Below are 20,882 nucleotides of genomic sequence, written 5' to 3' on the forward strand. Positions count from 1 at the left end.
CTAGGCTCAAGACTCCTCACCGTGTGGGATCTCAGAGCACGGGCTCTAGCCTGAGCCTGCTAATCTGCACTAGTTGTATAGCCCAGCTGCCTGAGCCCCGCAAGCCTGAGTCAGCTGACCCAAGCCAGCTGTGGCCATGCCTCAGGTCTTTGATTGCAGTGTAGACCAGGGGTTCTCAAACTTCGTTACATCGCAACCCCCTTCTGACAACCAATATTGCTACATGGCCCCAAGAGGGAGGACTGAATCCTGAGCCTGTCTGAGCCCTGCCGCCCCAGGCAGGGGGGCCAGAGCCCCAACCATTCTTGGGGGTGGGGGAACCAAGGGCTTCAGTCCTGTAACCTGAGGGCCCCTCCCTCCCACACACACACTCAGTGCTGAAGCCCTTGGGCTTCAGCCTTGGACGGTAGGGCTCGGGCTTTGGCCCTGGGCCCCAGCAAGGCTAATACCAGCCTTTGGCGACCCCATTAAAACAGGGTCCCGACCCACAGTTGGAGAACTGCTGTTGTAGACATACCCTCTGAGACCTTTTGTATATGGTGACCAAGATGGGAGGAAGACTTCTTCCCTGAAACACACAATCAAATAGAGAAATTGGATATTCAAAAGGAAGGTTTAAATAAATACTTCACATGTGTATATTGAAACTCAGTAGTAAAGGGGAAAGAGTGACTGCTAAGAGATGTAGTTGTACGGTGATGTAGAAACCTTAACTTTATTTACTACTTCATGTTGTTTAAATTTTCGACCTTAGGTGCTAAGTTTAAATCTAAGTGATTTTGCATTTAACATATAGAATTATTTATTTAGTAGTATTGGCTTACATAATGCTTTATAGATATAAGAAAATGTTCTCCCTGCCCTGAAGAGTTTAGTTTAGGGTGCCCAATCCTGCTGTCTTTAAAGCCTGGTGGGAGTCTTGCCCTGTATTTCAATGGGAGAAGGCATAGGGTTAAGCATTAGGATCTCACAGGATCCTAAAACTTGTAACAAGCTTGTCCTCAGCTGCTTGAGTTGTGCTTTGGGAGAACTCAGCTGTTTCAAGAAAATCACTTTTAATTGGAAACAAAAAAATAAATAAAATTCACATTGATTCCAAAGAGAGAGAGATTTTATTAAATGTCCTGGTACTCCTGAAGCACAGCCGTATTCAAATCACTCAGGCTGCTGTTGTGAAAGCTACTAGTCTTTGGACTCCTCGTTGAAATGATAACCTGTAAGTTAGACCACCTCATAGTTGTGAATTCAAATGACTTTCTGAAGTTTTCATGCTTCTATTTTTGTGTGTGATTCATCTAAGATGTCAGCAAAATGGAGGTCTGACAATGTTGATTTCAGATGTTATGATTTCCAGAGGCTTTTGACTGTGCAGAGATCATTTGCTTTGGGCAGCCTAGCTGGAGCATGTTGGTGGAAAGATGGCAGATGAGAATGGGTGGCCCTTCTTGTTGGGAGAGAAGTGAGTGACTGGCTCTGTGCTTGCAAGGGAGGAGACAGTGACATTATGTGCAGTTCAGAGGTGACCGTTATAGTTCAGTTTCATTCTTCACACACAGAAATTAAATTATGCAGTAGACTCCAGAATGTCTTAGCTGTGCTTGCTGATTACCCAGTTTATTCAACACTACAATGCTTTGTATGCTGGGAACTACCATTTTTGGCATTCAGTAGCTAGTGCATTTTTAGTCTTTCTGACATTCGAGTTGCTGTAAAACAGAATCTCAGAATAGGATTGTCAAGTTTTAGAATTTATACTGCTTGTTTGAAAAACTAATCATTGTAAACATTGACAGTGCATCATTTAATGCAAATTTAAGTATTTTGGGAAAGCACTAGTGTTTACTGGAGGAGGTTGGGAAAGCTGTGAAAACAATCAAATAGCAGAGCAAAAAAAAAAAAAAAAAAACCCTTTAGAGCATCTCCATAACAGACAAAAGGCAAAAGAAATCACTGTATAATGTTAAAATACGTGGAGAGCATATATGAAGAAGAGGAGGGGTTTTGGAACCAATAAATAGCAGCAGTGTTGAATAGTTACTTTTATACCATGGCATTTTATCCCAATCCCCTTTGTAGGTAACTCGTGTACCCACCTGTAGGCTCTTCATTTTAGTGATTATATCTTTCTGTGGGTGGACAGGGTTTGGCACATTGCAGGAGCTACTTGAATATAGATAATAAATATGAAATTAGACGGAGACTTGCATAAATTGCGGATCAGTTGACCATGGCTGCAAGGCTAGGTAGCTTACAGAATAACAGGAGGTTAGATGTACATCGGAGTACCAATCTTGATCATCTCAGATCTACCCTGTCAGAAATGGGGGAAAGGAGTTTCAGCTGCAGCCGGAGGGGAAGCAGGCAGTTCCTGGCAGCTGGCCTGGAGTCACTGAAAGGAAAGAGCTTGTCCCAACTCTTTTCTGCAATAGTTGTGGTAACTGTCTGCTGCCCCTCCCTGCCTCAGTCTGACCATGCCAGCCATGCACCACCCCCAAAATCTATATTGTTAGGGTTCTTTCTAAAAGTGCTCCACGCAACAGCATCGTTCTTCCCTGCTCCCGAGGCATCCTTCGGAGGGAGGGAGAGGGGAGGAAAAAGGCCCTGCTGTTTGTACAAGTAGAATCCCTAAGAGGGTCTTTTTTTTTTCTTCCCCACCCTCTCTGAGGATGCCTGCTTGTGCAGCGGAGTCTGGGGCTGAATGTTAAGGCAGTCAAATTTCTGTATAGCCATAGTTTTAAATCTTGAAAAGTAGTTGTCAGGTGATCAGGAGAATCACACCTTAGTGGTGAAAAGAAAAGGAGTACTTGTGGCACCTTAGAGACTAACCAATTTATTTGAGCATGAGCTTTCGTGAGCTACAGCTCACTTCATCGGATGCATACCGTGGAAACTGCAGCAGACTTTATATACACACACAGAATATGAAACAATACCTCCTCCCACCCCACTGTCCTGCTGGTAATAGCTTATCTAAAGTGATCATCAAGTTGGGCCATTTCCAGCACAAATCCAGGTTTTCTCACCCTCCACCCCCCTACACACAAATTCACTCTCCTGCTGGTAATAGCCCATCCAAAGTGACAACTCTCTACACAATGTGGTTGATCAAATGAGATACAATGTCACCAGGTTGAAAAAGGATTTTAATAAATGGCTAGTGCAGCCTCAGAATTTTGAAAAGAGAAGTATGGTGAAGGAGAGAGCCTCAGACAAATAAAAAAAAGAGTAGGTGTTCTGGGCCATTTGTAGATTTGAAATTCTTTCTAATCTGGTCTTCTGTTTGCATTCTCACCAAAAAGTTAGGTACTGAATATACAGTTTTTATTTCTTTTAGTAAGATGACATTAGTAAGCATTGGTGACCTAAAATGCATCACTTTTGGTCTGTCAAAAGAAGAAATGTCACCCACTATTCACTCTAAATCCAGTTGTTTTGTGTTTGCAGCTTCTTTCCCTTCTCTTTGAAGATTTGTTCAAAAAATTTAACTCTGAAATGAAGAAGATTGCTGATCAGGTCATTCCAAAGCAGAGAGCAGCCCAGTTTGATGTAGTGAAGCATATGCGTCAAGATCAGATCACCAATGGCATGGTAAATGCCATCTCTACTGTAAGTGCTATGTTTTATTGCTGCTTGGTGGGGTTTCTCATCAGCCTGAAAGGGGGGTGGTGGCTGAGATGAATGGGGTGAGTTATTTTTGTCCTGGTGGTGCCAGTATCTTTGATCATGAAAACAAAGCTATTAATATTCTTTATAGATTCAAGTGATAAAACTCTCATGAATAAAGCTCGAAGAACTCACTAAGAGGGAGATAATGATCAACATAATACATTTATATCAATGTATACTACTTTGAAGTCCTACTGAAATAACAGTGAGAACTAAGACATTTTAAATTGTCAAAAAATATTTTGTTTACATCAGTGATTCATGGTGAGTACTTGGCACCTAGATTTATCTGATGTCAAACTGCAATATTTGTGATGGAGCTGGTTGAAAAACGCAGAAAAAACTTTGACATTGTTTTGCAAAAAAATGTCAGTCGGTTTCAAAAACTCAACTTTTCAACCAGCTCTAGTTTGTAAATTGAGTAAAACAGAGGATCAGCTATAGATCTGGATCTTTTAAAGGGACCATGCTTCTTTTTGTTCACAGGTGTTTGCAATTAAGAGTAATGATGCAGTGTACTGGTTGTACCAGGGGACTAGGACTTCTGTGTTCTCTTTCAGTCTGACATTGACTTATCATGTAACACTGGGCAAACTACTAGGTGCTTTTAAAATACTATTTGTCCAACAACTAAAGAATTAATTTTCAGTGTGTACATGTGGGTTACTCTGGAGCCCATGTATCTGTTTCCTGTTGGCTAAAAGGACCTGGGGTCAGAGGTGAACCTTATTCAGATGTACAACTCAGAAGTTCTGAACAGTTTAGAGTTGCATAGGAGAACTGATGAAAGCTGGTAACAGGATCAATTTTATAAACTTCTTAGGGTGTTTTGATCTCTAGTTTCGTGCTGTTTTCCATCTCAACAAAATCCAAGTGGGTACTTTTTATTTTTGCCAAAGCATAATGATGCAACTCCAGATCTGAACCTCAGTTTACTCAACTGTAAAATGAGGTTGCTATGAGACACACTGAGGTTTAGCTAACTGTAGTGAAGCATTTGAAATTCTCGAACTAACTAATTCTGTTTTTTAAAATAGATTAACTCAAAGTAGTCCACAGTTAACAATTAAAAAATAAATTTCAATACCTATTGCACAATCTTTGGAAGTCTTGATCTTTTTTTTCTGCTTAGAATCAGGTTGAGTTTTTCTTCAGTTTTAAAAACAAAATTGGCACTACAAATCACATGCAAAAACATCTTAGTCTGTAACTAGCAGATTCCAATTATAAAGCTCATCTTGTATTTAATTTTGAGTGTACCAAATATAGTTAAATCTTATAATGCAAATAACTAAAAAAGACTCACAGATCTGTCTTCTAAATCCTAGTGGCTTCTTCTAGCAGATGCCAGTTTTTGCATTTGGGCTGACAGAGATAAATCTGCCAACTATTCAGTATATACTATAAATTCTTTCTCCTTCCATTGTCTTAAGACTTTTTTTTTTCCACTACCACACAAGCAATTAAAAGCCATCTGCTCTGAACCATTGAAAATAATTTCCCAGGAATAATGCTCAATGTATACTCTTCAGGAAACTAAACAAGTTCTGTTTCCAAGACTGGTGTTCTACTATAACAAATCTCACCAGAAAGTTTTTAAGGATAGTCCCTGAGAACATGGAATAGCTCAGCAGATTCGTAATCACACCCACAGCATGTAGAAGAAGCCATAGCATTCCTGCTCAGGCCATCTACGTGGTGTTCAATGATGCTTACTACAGACTTTATATTTTGTTTCTCAAAAGTAAAAGAGGGAGTGGGGGAGTAAGTGGAACATGCAATAATTTTACAGGCTTAACATATTTCTATGTCTGTGTTTGCAAGCTGTTGGGACAATTAAAAAATATGTCTTAACCAGGAGTCTCTTTACTCTGAAAGACCATACTTTTCCTATTTGATACAAGAATGTTATTGCTGTACTGTTTCATCTACATTTACACACTTTCACCTGCCACTCATTTTTCTGGACAGTGTTAGGTTTGCATAGTTTCTAAAGGTCCATGCGACTCCTCAAACTAGGCTGCTTCTCCTTCATCTAAGTGTCTGCCGAGAGAATTATTCTTCTCCAGCTCAGGTGAGGATGAAGAGCAAGAATACACAGAGTGGGCTATCAAGATGAGATCCTGGAGAAGAAGAAGTAGTGACTGGATTAGTCAGAGTGACCAGAATCTGAGGTTGAGTCAATGGGACTCTTCTTCCTCTCTGTCATAGAAAGAGTGAGGAAGAAATGCATGCATTCTAAATGGCCAAAGGCTTAAGGAAGCCAAAAGGTGGAACATATGCAGTCACCCTTTCCTCAGTAAGGTTTTGCTCCTCAAACAGCTCATTTGGTGAGGAGAGGGTGTTTTCTGAATAAGAGTCTGCTAAAGATACACAGGAGTATTTCTTCCTGCCTGAGATGTTCAAGTCTGTGACACACAGGGTAAACTGAGATTGAGGAGTTGAATCCTGTAGCCACAATGTGGCTTCTGTATTGCCCAAAGTACCATGCCATGCCATTCATGTCTCTCTGGAAAACCTCATTCAGAGACTAGGAGCATCTAGAAAAGGATTGCCTAGTAGCAATACGGCAAGTTCCGTGCACGTCGGAAGGAAAATGTTGCTCCTTTTTTCTACTCAAAGTAGACGTAGGAGTGGTGGCCCACATCCAAAACTTCACTCCTGATGAAGGAGGATTTCCTCCACAAGACCTTATGGATTTAAGATTGTGCCCCACTTCAAGCTTCATCAGTTTCCACATGCTTCTCCAGGGCAGCCATTGCCTAAATTAAGGAACTGAACTAAGGTCCCAAAAGACAAAATAATCTACTGTCTGATCACCAAGTGTCCTGACCATGTCCTTCATCACAGCCAGGACAATAGCTTTGCACTTCGGAGATATGTAGGCAAAGTAGCCACAAGGTTTGGCTCAATCTGCTGGACAGTGAGAAAATGAATAACATAGTAACAACTCTAACTTTAAGAAGCCCAACAAACCACACACTGAAATGATTTCAGGGAACTAGGTCCTAAACTAAGTAAAGAATTTCTTTTGCTAGCATCTACTGAAAGAGTTCCCCAGAAAGGACACATGTTTCAACAGAGGGCAATCCTGAGGAAGATACAGCAGAGAAGGATATGTATGCCATATTTCCAACCAGCTAGTCCTATAGCAGACTGCGTGATGACAGCCAGGGTAAACAGACCTACCTAATTAGTGGCGGAATCTTTCTTTTCAAAATGGAATGGAACATGCTATATCCAACAAGTGGATTCTGGAAACTCCCCGCAGAGATTATGTCCCGGAACTTATGTTGAATTTAACAACAGTTTCATATAGTCTCCCAAATCCATAAACTTGCAGAAATGCTGCAATCTGTTCTGTGCCACAGAATATCTAATGTCAGTAGAGATGTTGGAGTCTGTCCAACAGGGGAACAAAGCAGGCTCTTGGTAATCTATCTTTGTTGTCCCCAAGAAATCAGAGCAATATTGGGCTTGAAGTTCCTTAGCAAAATATTAAGTATTTGAAGTTCCATAAAGACATTCCATTCCATAGCTGCAGTAATCCCGAGGATATCATGATGTTGATAGACTTGACAAAGCCTATATGAAAATCACAGTTGAGATTCCTCTGCTTCTATTATGACAGAACATATCAACACAAGGCATGTCTGATTGGACTCTTTTCTGCCTGCAGAGGGTTTAAGAAAGCGTAGACCTCTATGCCGTTGGTATCTATTTTGACCTATCTGGGATAACATTCTCATCAAGCCAAATGCAGGAGGGACTTGGAGCTGATTATGGAGACCAAGATAAAACTTCTGTTAATTCACCGATTCTTAGTCAGCTGCAAGGAAAATGTGGTCACAGTTAAAATTCACCAGCAAGTACTGTTATACATCAACAAAGACAACACATTTCTTCCCTAGGAAGAATTCTTGGAGGCCAAGAGATCTAGTGAGTCAAAAACAGATGACAAAGGAATCAACTGTACATAATCTGCTCAGACTATGAAGTGTGGGTGTCTTGTCCCCATAGATCTTTCCAAGTCCTGTTTGACACCATTGCAAAAATTCATGCTGGATCACTGGGTCCCTTCCCACTCAAACATGAACAAGAATTTCTCCCTACTTGAGGGTATGACTACACATCAACTGGGAGATGTAATTCCCAGCTCAGGTAGACATACATACGCTAGCTCAGCTCGAGCTAGTGCCTATAAATAGCAGTGTGGCAGGGGTTGGGCAGGATAGTACCCTGGCAGTGAGTCCAAGCCACTGTCCATGCTGTTGTGGACACACTATTTTTAGTGTGCTAGCTCTACCCAAGCTGAGACTCTCACCTCCCAGCTGTTGTGTAGACATACCCTAACAGACTGAAAAGAAGTGGAAATGCAACAAGTATGTGGTGATTCAGGAAAGAGCAGTTAGCCCAATGCAGGACAGCAGTTGCCACTGATGCCAACCTGACCCAAGCTGTTCAATCTAAGTGTGGTAGTCACAACCAGAGGGAAGTGTATCGGCTAGCTCAAACTCTATTTGATGTTTGCTTCCAGCGACATCCCTCTCTGAGGTATTACGAGTGGTACTCTTGCCAGAGATTAAGAAATTGGTCTGTTTTACCTGAGAGAGATTGCATGTTTTGTAGTCCTGACCTATCCTAATTCTGGGGTAATTTTTGGCAGAGCTAGCTCAGGCTGTAAATTTAGATCATTGGTCTCTTCAGACAAAAGTAACTTGCACAAAGTTGAATTAGTGGTACAGTGTTTTTTCTACATAGTTCTAGCAAAGGTCACCATATTCTCAAAATTAAAAACTGAGACGCTTCCGTGGTGTTGGGTTGGGGTTTCTTTTTTTTTTTTCCTTCTTTTTTTAAGTGTTTAAAAGACTCCTATAAAGGAAAAAAGTACGCTTCTTTTTTAAAAAAAAAAAAAATGTCCTGATGTTGTTGTCAGCTTCCGACTTGACAGCAACATGTGCATATTTGCCAAGGTGGAGGATTTCTTTCCTGCCCCCCGCTCCCCTCCCAGTATCTTAGTGTTCTGAATGAGTTTATCATATGACATGGAACAAGGGTTTAATATTCAGTCGAACAAAAGAACAGCTTTGATGGTGTCTACGCCCATTTGACTTTCCTCTTCAATCCAAGCACTCAATCACACTGAATGTTCATTCTCCTGGAATGTTCCTGGTAAACACAGAACAAATTCTGTTTCGTACAATGTCACAGTTCCACAGGATCAGTGCTACGCCCCCAGTTTTGGAACAGTCTCTAGGACATTGGTGAACAACCTGTGCCCTGCAGACCACACACAACCCATCAGGGTAATCCGGTGGCGGGCCGCGAGACGGTTTGTTTACATTGTCCATCCGCAGCTCCCAGTGGCCACAGTTCGCTGTTCCCGGCCAATGGGAGCTGTGGGGATATACTATGCAATTTAGAACCCAACCTGGGGAATATTTTTAGATGCAAATAAGGAAGTAGAAGGTTGTTTATAAAATGCACAGCATCTTCAATGCAGAGATTCTCAACTGGTTTGTCAGAAATACTCTAAAACAGTGATACTGAGAGGGAGGCTCAAGAGCTGCAAGTGGCTCTTTGCAGCACATGATGGTAAAACACTGTGTGATTTTAATTATTAACCAATCAGGGTGCTTTTACTCTGTTATTAACCAATTATAGTTGATAAAATAATAATACTGGGTCAGTTATTTTGCTGTGAGAATAATATATATACATAAAAATAGTAAATAAAACAATGAATTCCCACTCCTGTGGCTCTTTTGAATAATGTTGATCGCTAATTTTGCTCCTGAACCACTGAGGTCTGAGTATCACTACCCTAAAAGAAATATGAGTGGTCAGGATAAGGGGTAAATGATGGTAGCATTTTGACAGCGTACATGTTTTCTTTGCTCTATAGGGAAATTGGTCACTGAAAAGGTTCAAAATGGACCGCCAAGGTGTGACACAGGTATTGTCCCGCTTGTCTTATATATCGGCTCTGGGAATGATGACAAGAATCTCTTCTCAGTTTGAAAAGACAAGAAAAGTGAGTGGCCCCCGATCTCTTCAGCCATCTCAGTGGGGTATGCTTTGCCCATCAGACACTCCTGAAGGAGAGGTAAGGAACTTGCGTTTTATTTCCCTCACTTTTCCACTCACCCCCAAAACCTAGGGTGGCAGGCATAGTTTCTTTTGAACCAGACAGTCCTTTATCAGAGGATCAGCTTTGCTAACAATGTTATAGGGAAGAGAAATTGTCCTTCATTACCCTGAAGGGCTGACTCCACAACTCACGTGAAGCTCCCAATAGCACCACAAGTTCTCTTAACCCTCCTGTGAGATCAGCACTTAATTCATTGTTTTATCTACTTTGCCCTATTCTAGGATCTTTTGCAGTCTTTGGCTGATGCTTGACGTTCAGATTCTTGCTATACTGCTCCTTCCCCATCCACAAAGTCATCTCCATTCTTTCCTTCTTCCCAATACTGTCACCCTTTCTGTTCCCCAAGGTCTATCCCCTTTCTTTCCCACAGTGGAGGAGGGGCTGGTGCTTTTGCTTCTGGAGTGGGGGACAGATAGCTGAGTTTCCCCTTTCCCAGTGCTTTCCATGCTTAGCTGAGCCCCTCTCCCAGCTCCTGCTGCAGGGGGCAAGGGAACACTGAGTTCCCAGCTTGCAAAGCCTCAGCTTCCTGCTTACCTAACAGCCTAGATTTGGCAGGCTACCCCTGGGAGATTGGTAACTTTTTCCCTTTTAAAATACACAAGTTGGAGCTGCAAGTAAGCACCAATCCTCACCTATGCCGCGGACTTTCTGTGAGACCTGGAGCAAGTCATTGACTGTTTCTGTGCGTTGGTTCCCAGTCTGTAAAATGGGAATAATTATTTGTTTTACCTCTTTAGATGTTAAGCTCTGTGGAGCAGGGACTGTTTCTTTCTATGTGTGTATAGCACATTGCACAATGGAGCTCTGGATCTTGGCTGCTGCCTCTAAGTACCACTGTCATAATTTAAAAAAAAAAAAAATGGTGGAAGGGGGCATGTTCAGAGACACTATTGTCTATCCCTCCAGTTCAAGTGAAGAGCTAAGGTACATGGGGATTTGCCGTCTGATTCCCAACCCAGTCTTCTCTAATTGCACTCCCCATTCCTTGTTATGACAGACGTCGTTTTGGCTGAGGTGAGCTGGATGGGACTCTGTATGGAGCTCTTCATCTGGATTTGCTCTTCATCTGCATCTGGAAGGCACCGCCTTCTCTCTGGAAGCTCATCTTGCTCCCTCTACCAGCCAGGGCTGAAGGGTCCAAAGAGTCTTAAACTCTTATTCCTTTATACTGTAAATGAATGTGTCTTACTACTGTGAGATTGCCATGTCAGCCTGAGCCTTAGACTTTCAGAGAAGAGGTTATTGTAAATAATTTGTGAATATTACAGAAACTGCTGTAGTTAATGAAGAAAATTTTCTTCAAATTCTTAATGCAACAAAATCATAAAACTGTCTCACCGAACAATTGACACTGGGAGTGAATTTGTTCTGATACAATGCTTGATGGGAGCACTGGACTTTCCAGCACTAGGAGATAAGCAAGATGAACCATTTGCATTAAATGGGTGAAGTGATTTGCTGAAATGTCCAAGTGTTACATAATTCAATATGTTTATTTTCTTAAAGCTTACTTTACGGCATATGGGATGGCTGATTCCTTCATATGGACAAAACCGCTTTTGTTATGATTCCTTTAAAAGCTGCCATTTTAGTGCCATACTTTTTTTTGTATTGATTAGAATGAATAATATAAACATACATTTGGCATCCTAACAAGTTATTGTCACATGGGTTAATTCTAATTTTACCAGTGAAACTCTAATCTTAAGTCATAAAAATAGCCTTACATACATATAGATAAAAGAATGGATGGATTTTCAGCTTGGAGACTAGCCTACTAAAGGCACATATTACATATTTTCAAATTCTTTAATGATGTGGAGTCATTTTTCTATTGTATTTCTTTAAATGATGCATTATTCTATTTCAGAGTAACTTTTACATGGAGAGATAAATGAGATCTATTTTATACCTTACAAGTTTAGAACCTTTTTAAAAAATAAAATTTGATCTCAATAGGAATTAAAATAGTTGCACATATCTTGTATTCTACATAATTTAACACTACTACACTATAATAATAGTTTGAAAAATAGCTGCAGCTTTGCAGTCACATTTTTTAAATTTAAAATCTTCAATTTTGAATTCTAAAACATGGAATTTCAGTGTGATGATTAGAAGGTACTTCCTGGCTTATAAAAGAATCTGAGAAGAAAGATATTTTTTCCTAGAGGGACTTATTTTGTATCCAACCTCATTTCTATCACTGATGCTGTAATACACGTTGTACATACTTACAGAATTATATTAAAACAGGTTTCAGAGTAGCAGCCGTGTTAGTCTGTATTCGCAAAAAAAAGAGGAGGACTTGTGGCACCTTAGAGACTAACAAATTTATTTGAGCATAAGCTTTCGTGAGCTACAGCTCACTTCATCGGATGCGTTCAGTGGCTGAATGCATCCAATGAAGTGAGCTGTAGCTCACGAAAGCTTATGCTCAGATAAATTTGTTAGTCTCTAAGGTGCCACAAGTCCTCCTTTTCTTTTTATTAAAAACAGTGCAGTTTGTAACATCAGAATATGTACTTTGGAATAACTTGTTCATATTTGGTTTTTTAGGCTTGTGGTTTGGTTAAAAACCTAGCTCTGATGACTCACATTACTACTGATATGGAAGATGGCCCAATTATTAAATTAGCCAGTAACCTTGGAGTAGAAGATGTAAACTTACTATGTGGAGAAGAACTTTCATATCCAAATGTGTTCCTTGTCTTCCTTAATGGTATGCAACTTTCCATCAATCTTGCTCCATCTTGACACAGATAGAGGGGGCCAAATTTTAAAAACTGTCCAGCATCTTTTTTCATCATAATCAAGTGCAGATGCACTTTTTTATTTCAGGTGCAGATGTTTTGACATCTTGACTGCTCCTACAGAAAGAGTTGACAGTCCAAATGATGACATTTACTCATCTATAGTTGTTGTTTATGCCCCAAAAATTATGACCACAGTTAATTGTGGCTGCAGAATTTCTTGTACAAAATTGGAGGCTGTGTTAGGGCATCCTTAAGTATGGGCTCTTAGATGGTACATAACAGTACTGTATGAAACATGCACACGGACACACTTTCAATTCCGTACAGATTGTGATATTGTCTGGAATGTAATGCTATGCAGGGTTTGAATTCCTAATTCTTATTTTTTTTGTAGAGTTAACATTACTATCCTCTTGAAAAATATTTTTATCTTTGTTGGGGAGAACTCCCATCCTAGAATCATAGAAATGTAGGGCTGGAAGGGGGACCTAAAGAGGTCATCTAGTCAACCACCCTCACCACTCCCCACACCATCATGGATAGTTACAAAAATTCACCTCGGAGAACAGGCCAGCTTCTTACTTTTTTGCTTATTGGATAGACATGTTTCAAAAAAATGTGTATATTATGCACATAAACATTATTGACTTGAAATCTGTTGTCTAAATCCTCATTTAATATCATATCAGTCTCACTGTTTGTGATACTAACAGATTAAAAGTTATGAGATAAAATTGCTCTTTGTCATCAGTAACCACTTTTTAGACATCCAGTATTTGGTCTCTTTTGGTAGCAAAAAGGCCTCATTTACATTTTGGATTCAGGGTTTAGAAGATGGAGATAAACAAAAGGTTTTTTTCTTTTTCGTACCCTGTCCCTCTCTCCAGAAAAGATTCCTCAAGAAGTAAAATGACTTCCTTTGCTTTTCTGTAGTAGTAGGGTTTTTTGTTTGTTTGTTTTTTAAAGGCTAATGAACCATGCATGTGTTACACTTCACCCAGATTATAAATGGGGTTTTATAATAGAAATGCTGACTCAACCTTTACTTTTCCTAGTTCACTGGTTCTGTGGAATATGTTTGCAATGTCTTTTGCAGAGATGAGTAACATTCCTAAAAATAGAAAATACAACATTAAGTGAAAGCAAAAGACTTTCACTATTAAATCTACAATTTTGATCTTTTCAGTACTTAAAAATTTGTCTTGCAGACCACTGACACGTGTTCGATTTGAACCAGTGACCTACAAAGAAAAAGGGGTCCCTATCCCATTACTAATCTCTAGCTATTGTTTGTTCATTTAAAAAAAAAATAAACTACTCTGAATTCCAAGTACCTGCACCATTTCTTTTTATGTTCTATGATGATCGCAGTTCTGCTAGGTCTTTAAAAGTAAATTTTTACTCTATTGTCTGCAGAGATGACATAAAATGCTTAAGTCCATCCTTATTCAGCAAAGCAGTTAACTTGCATGCTAAAATGCTTTGCTAAATATGAATGATTTGCTGAATTGGGTCTTAAAAAGGACGTTCTAGTGCTATTGTGTGCAGTTACCTTAATGTAAATATCAGGGGGGTGGAGGGGTGTTACTTTCTTATAAGTCATCATAACTATTTCTGGGTTAGTTCCTCCCCCATACACTTGCCAAAGAGTTCTTGAGTTCGTCTTCAGAAGCTTTACCTACCTGTACATGCAATGGTGAATTTTGTAGGCATATTGAATAGCAATTCATTAAAATGAAACTGTAATGAGCACATCATTTTTGTTCAAGATGCTGTGGAGAAATTGATAGAAATGTAGGCTATTAGTAGGGTTGGTGGACAATTTTCGAATGAAACTTTTTCAATGGAAAAGTGGATTTTTGAACAAACAAAAATTTTTGTGGAAGGTGTCTGTGTTCCTTGAAAAAAATTGCTGTTTTCTTTTTTTATTGGCGGGTCGTGGGGTTGGAGGAAAAACCTAAAACTTTCAGACAAAACCAAAATATTTTGGGGGTTTTGACTTTGAAAATGTTTTGGCTTCTTGATGAAAAATTTAAGCTTTTCATCATGTCTACCGAGCAGTGGGGAGTGAGCCTCCAAGCCCAGTTAGATAGACTCTCACTAGCTCTGCTCAAGGTAGCACACTAAAGATAGCAGGGTGGACATTGCAGCCCGGGTGGTGGTTCAGGCTAGCTGCCTGAGTCCAAACCCCCCTCCCTCTTAGAGCCAAGTTTAAATAGCTAGCCAGAGCTACTGCCCTTACTGCAATGCCCATATTGCTATCTTTAGTGCGCTAGCTCAAGCAAGGCTAACTCGAGTCTCTCTCTATCCAGCCTGGGAGGCTCATTCTCAGCTGCAGCGTAGACTCACCTTACAGGTATTTCCTGTCACCTTTAACAAGGGAAGGAGCTCGACTCTGAACTGAAGAGAATTTTGAAGCATGCAAAACATAGATCATAAAATGATCGTTTTCTTGAACAGGTAACATCCTTGGTGTCATTCGCGACCATCCAAAACTAGTTCACACGTTTCGGCTAATGCGGCGAGCAGGTTATATCAATGAATTTGTTTCAATCTCCACGAATCTTGCTGACAGATGTGTCTACATTTCCTCTGATGGAGGAAGATTGTGCAGGTAAACTTCTGTGATGATTGGGGGACCAGCCAGACTGATAAGGGATTCTGTCACTGCCTGCCCTGCCCCTGTAATCTTGGGGGTCTCTGTGCTGTGCAGCAATGGCTCAGGTCTCTGAACTAGTAGCCTACCCACAGCATAAGGTCTCACCCCCTAGGTCCTTAGCAGCCTAGTTACTCCTTGCAGGATGACACCAACAGTCCTTCCAGTCACAAGACTCCCCAAATTCGTCCTCCCATAGTTCTTAATTACCAGACACTTGAATTGTTACTCTCGAATTTGTTAATCCCAAAGGTGTGAAACGAGCCCCTCCCCCCGGATACCAGCTTACTTTGGCATACAAATTCCACACCGTTTGGACACCTGAGACCTGCTTGGGGTGAAAATCAACAAAATATTTAATAGAAAAACCAGATTCAAAGATCAACTAATAAGGGAGAGCAAACATGTACAAGTAACACAGAAAATAAACATAAAGATGCAACGTCAGGCTTTATGCTTCCATATTAGACAAAAATCTCTTTTCTAATATAAATTGCCTATTGCCTTAACTGTTTCTCAGCATACCCCCTAGCTATAGGAAGGATCCAGTTTTCATGGACAGCTTCCCGCCTCAAGACTGCCCCCCAAATTCTGAATTAAAAACTTCAGTCCCCAGCTTGTTTAAAAAAGACACCCTCCCCACCCCCACCCCCATGATGACTCATGATTATTCAGTGTGGGAAAATTCTTTCTTGTCTTGAGACGACATGGAGACATCCTGGCTATCATTAACTGTGGTGGTCCATCATTGTCTCTTACTGTATTGCACAATGGATGATTACTTGAAGCCAGTTTCATGTAAACACCTGGCTTGGGGAGAGCCCCTCCCTGATTCACTGCTTCTTCCAACTACAGCAGGACAGTTTTAGTACAGATTATGAGCACAGTTTTCTATATTCATAAATACATCAATTCATAACCACATTCTGTATGCATATCTGTCGATGACTGTCAAGTTCAGAACATTACAAGCTTTCACAAGACCTTACTCATATACTTTTATACTACAATAATACAGTATGCAATCATTTGGTTCACCAGCTCATTTTGGGGGTTTAAACCTTTTGTTCTCCCCTTGGGGTATCTGGACCCTGATTGTCACAAACCCTTATTCTGTCCTGTTGGGGCTTCCCTGTATATTGTACTCGCGTCCATAAAAATCCTCCCCCATTACATGAGTAATAGTAGCAATATAGTTGTCTGTAGGGGCGTTGCTATGAATTGCTTCCCTGATGCTCTCTAGGGAATGGTCTGTGTCCTGTTCTTTAAAAAAGACTGCTTGCCTTTGGCTGATTTGGAGGGCTGTCTCAATAAGAGGAGCTGATACCCCCTCCCCTCCTCCCTGGGATTTTTGGGGTTTAAACCTTCTGTTCTCCTCTTGAGGTGTTTGGACCCTGACTCTCACAACTTCTCACCAAAAATCCTTCTAAAGAACTTAACTTAATTATCCATTACACATTGTGCGTCTTTTAGGCTCAGGTTTTCAAAGGGTGCCTAAAACCCCTTAGGCAACAATCCCCATTCCATTTCAGTGGACTTTCAATGGAGCCAAGAGGTCCTCAAAATCTCCGCCTTACTGTAGGATAAATGTGCAATTGAGTAAACGAAGTTTAAAAAATAAGCTGCTGCTCGAATAGATGACTCTGAACAGAAGTGAAAACAAAGTAAAAATGTCCCTCCTACCACCCAAGGAAATACAACATTAGCAACTTTGGTATGAGTATATTTGAAATACTGTTACTTTTCTTTTTTTCTTTTATTTTGTGTTTTTATAAGAAACACATAGGTTACAGTCCTGCAGCAAGATGTGCATAAGTACCCACAAGACACCCTGTTGTCTTCAGCATCACATTGCAGGATCAGGGCTTTACTCTAATTGTAACTAGTTCTTTTGAAATAAATCAATCTCCTTTGAGCTAGCTAAAGGTGTCAAAGGGATGTAGCTGTTTGCTTTCATTAGAAGAAAACATGTCACACAATTTTGACTTATTTCTGTAGTTCCCATTTGACAAACATAAAATAATAACGTTTCTGCCCCAAGAAGCTTACAATTTACATTTGAAAGAGAGCACTTGAATTCAACGCAACAATATGCTAGGGAAGGGAATGAGGTGGGTTGCCAAAGGAAGCTGGGGCAGAAAGACACAGACAAGAACGTCTTACAAAAATGTAACTATGTTTTGAGACTGTAAATAGCTATGTATTTGAACTAAAATTACTATATTATTCATGTAACGTTGGTGCCTAGAGACCCCAGTCACGTCAGAGCCCCTTTGTGCTAGGTACTTCCATACATAATAAAAGATATTCCCAGCCCCAAAGAGTTTAGGGTCTAAAAGACAAAGCACAACAGAGGGGTGAACAAATAAGAAGGGAGGGCGGAGAGAGGATGGGGTAATAATACAAGCATGGTTTAGCTTAGGCTAACTGTGTGCACAGTTCATAGGTAAGTCAATCAGCAGTAGTACTCATGGCTAAAAGTGGCAATTACCTTGTCTAGTAGTGTTAACTTTCTTTTAAAAGCCAAACGTGGTGTTTGATGCAATTTGAGGCTTTCCAAAGGCTTAAAAATCATTCTATCATCAGCATATTTGTGAACCAGCAATAAGTCAGACCTGGCAGGGATAGCTGAGTAGAATCCACAGACAGGAATGAACTCAAAGGCAGAGAAATTAACTCTCCAATTCAAACACTGCTAGTACAAATCAAACTTCAGATCTGGCGGTCCGGCAAAACATCTGAACTGTGTTCCAACTAAAAAAAGGCAACATCAGTGAAATAATGTGGATTTCCAAGAAAACTTACCCAGTTCACTTTCCTGTGAGGTTTTTTTCCTTTGCAATTGTTCAGTTCCTCCTCTTAACCATTTAAAAGTGCTCATTAGCCCTCAAACAGTTATTTGGACTTCAGAGCAGACTACACAAGTATCTTGTACTTATTTGCTGCACTCTGTAAGAGCAACTTGTCCAAATAGCAACAGCCCTTGACGTTTTGATCTTGCATGCCATTCTTTGTGTCAGTGTTTCCTCGTGGTGGTGAAGCTTCCAGAGATTCATGTGCTGCTAAAAGTGATAGATTAATCTACTGCAGCACGTAGTGAGTTCTATTTATATTTTATATCCTTTTAGGTAACAATTAGTAGCAAAATGTGTCCTATTCAAACTTAAATATATATTTGTTGAGCTTTGACTGTGCTCAGCACTGAACAAAATACTGACATGTAAACACCCCGTCTCAAGGAGTTTGTAGCCTCGTACTGTTGAGAAAATTTAAATATTTCAAAGCAACCAACTTAATAATTTTGTAGGTTACATTTATCCACTTAAAATGTAGTTCTGAACTTTATTTTAATATGTCATATGTATCTTTTAAAAATAACTTGTTTATACTTTGGGGTGAAATTGTATGTGATACATACATTTCTTGAACTGGTAAAATAAAACTCAGATTTGAAACAATCCAAGTTAATGGCTTGGCTAATTATATCTGCATAAATACATCAACTAAATAGCAGATAAATCTAGTTATGCTTCTACTTATTTTAAATGAGTACCTTGTTTAAGAAGATGTGTACTTCTACGGCTGCACTTGGTTTCCAAAAGTGGATTTACAAACCAGCTACCCTATGCATTGATGTTACCTTACTTTAATTTATATTTATGTTAACTCCGTGTATATCTACTGCAACATTCCTTTTTCCAATTTAGACCCTACATAATTGTAAAGAAGCAAAAACCTGCAGTTACGGACAAGCATATGGAAGAACTTGCTCAGGGATACAGGTAAATTACTCGACAGGACTATGTCTGTCCCCCACTCCTCTCCAGCTGTAAATGTAATAACAATACGCCCTGACTGAATTAAGAGTTCTGTTATGGTATTGCAGTGTCGGTTAAATGTTTACGGGAGAAGTCTGCTCTCACATGTAAATGAAGAATCAGAATAGCAGATATTTTCTGTTTTTTAAATCAAATACAAAAAAGTCATGACTCTCATTCTGCTATTGATTTGAGATTGTGATATGTGGTTATATAAAATAAATGTATAACCTAAATTTTTAAAAGCAGCTACTGACTTCTGATGCCTGATTTGAGATGCCTTAGAGAGCCTCTTGATAAAGGCTGTGCACCCGCCCTCTGAAAATCAGGCACCTTTAATCAGGAGTGACGGCTTGAGCTCTCAGAAATTGAGGCATTAAGAATCACTAGTAACTCTTGAAGGAGAGAGAGAGAGAGAGAATGTATAATATTTACATATATAAGCGTTCCAGTTCAGTTTCTAATCAGTCTTGCAAAATCATCATGGAAATTTGTTCATCCATCCACAAAATATACTTACCTTTATGATATGATGAAAATATTAAGGCTATTTAAAAAAAAATCCCCCCTGAAGCAAACAGGTAAGTAAGATTGTTTTTTCTGCTTCAAATATTTAGAGAGAATTCTCTCAGATCTGTGTAACTCCGTGCAGATGAGGACCACTTGTTTAGTTTGCTTTCCTTACAAAAGTCAGTTCCTTTTAATAACTTTAACTTTATTTTTGCATATGAATAAAATGTTTCTCAGTGTGTACCTTTTTTGGCAATTACAGGAATTTTGAAGATTTTTTGCATGAAGGCCTAGTTGAATATTTGGACGTGAACGAGGAAAATGACTGCAACATTGCACTGTATGAACATACAATTACTAAGTAAGTGTACATTCAGACTAAATACTGGCACAGTAAAAATATGCATATTACAGCCTTCTTCCTTTCTGTTCTCTGAAATGTAAGTTCATTAACTACGTTTAGGGCCCTACCAAATTCACGGCCATGAAAAACGCGTCACAGACTGTGAAATCTGGTCTCCCCCCGTGAAATCTGGTCTCTTGTGTGCTTTTACCCTATACTATGCTGATTTCACGGGGGAGACCAGCGTTTCTCAAATTGGGGGTCCTGCCCAAAAGGGAATTGCAGGGGGGTCACAAGGTTATTTTAGGAGGGTTGTGATATTGCCACCCTTACTTTTGCGCTGCTTTCAGAGCTCGGTGACCGGAGAGCAGCGACTGTTGGCAGGGTACCCAGCTCTAAAAGCAGCACCCCACCAGCAGCAGCACAGAAGTAAGCGTGGCAATGCCATACCATGTCACCCTTCCTTCTGCGCTGCTCCCTTCAGAGCTGAGAGGCTGGAGAGTGGCAGCTACTGACTGAGGGCCCAGGTCTGCAGGCAGCAGTGCATAAGTAAGGTTGCCAGTACCACACCATGCCATCCTTACTTCTATGCTGCTGCTGGCGGTGGCTCTGCCTTCAGAGCTGGGCTCCCAGCCAGCAGCTGCTGCTCTGCGGCTCCTCAGCTCTGAAGGCAGCAGCGCAGATATAAGGATAGCAGTACTGCACAATAACCTAACTCCTTTTTGGGCCAGGACCTCTACAATTACAACCCTGTGAAATTTCAGATTGATACAGCTGAAATCATGAAATTTACTATTTTTAAATTCTATGACCATGAAATTGACCACAATGAACCATGAATTTGGTAGGGCCCTAACTGTGTTGTAACATTTCTGTTTCCACACCAAGCTCTTGCTTATGTTTATAACAATGTACAAGAAGGAGATGATAGAAGTTTAGGAAGCAATCTGTGATTACACCAATCTTAAATCATCTATGGGAT

General features: G+C 40.1%; 1 protein-coding gene across 2 annotated transcripts in view; it reads left to right on the plus strand.

Moving 5' to 3' along the window:
* Window positions 1-20,882, plus strand: part of POLR3B (RNA polymerase III subunit B) — a 122,477-nt gene that overhangs the window by 42,564 nt on the left and 59,031 nt on the right. For both annotated transcript variants that reach the window (XM_073324285.2, XM_073324277.2), the window contains exons 13-18: window positions 3,445-3,606; window positions 9,572-9,772; window positions 12,377-12,539; window positions 15,034-15,187; window positions 18,937-19,011; window positions 19,820-19,918. In XM_073324285.2, the coding sequence (XP_073180386.1) occupies window positions 3,445-3,606; window positions 9,572-9,772; window positions 12,377-12,539; window positions 15,034-15,187; window positions 18,937-19,011; window positions 19,820-19,918 (854 nt within the window). The remainder of the gene's footprint in view (window positions 1-3,444; window positions 3,607-9,571; window positions 9,773-12,376; window positions 12,540-15,033; window positions 15,188-18,936; window positions 19,012-19,819; window positions 19,919-20,882) is intronic.

Source organism: Lepidochelys kempii, chromosome 1 (assembly GCF_965140285.1).
Source record: "Lepidochelys kempii isolate rLepKem1 chromosome 1, rLepKem1.hap1, whole genome shotgun sequence".
Classification (NCBI taxonomy): Eukaryota; Metazoa; Chordata; order Testudines; family Cheloniidae; genus Lepidochelys; species Lepidochelys kempii.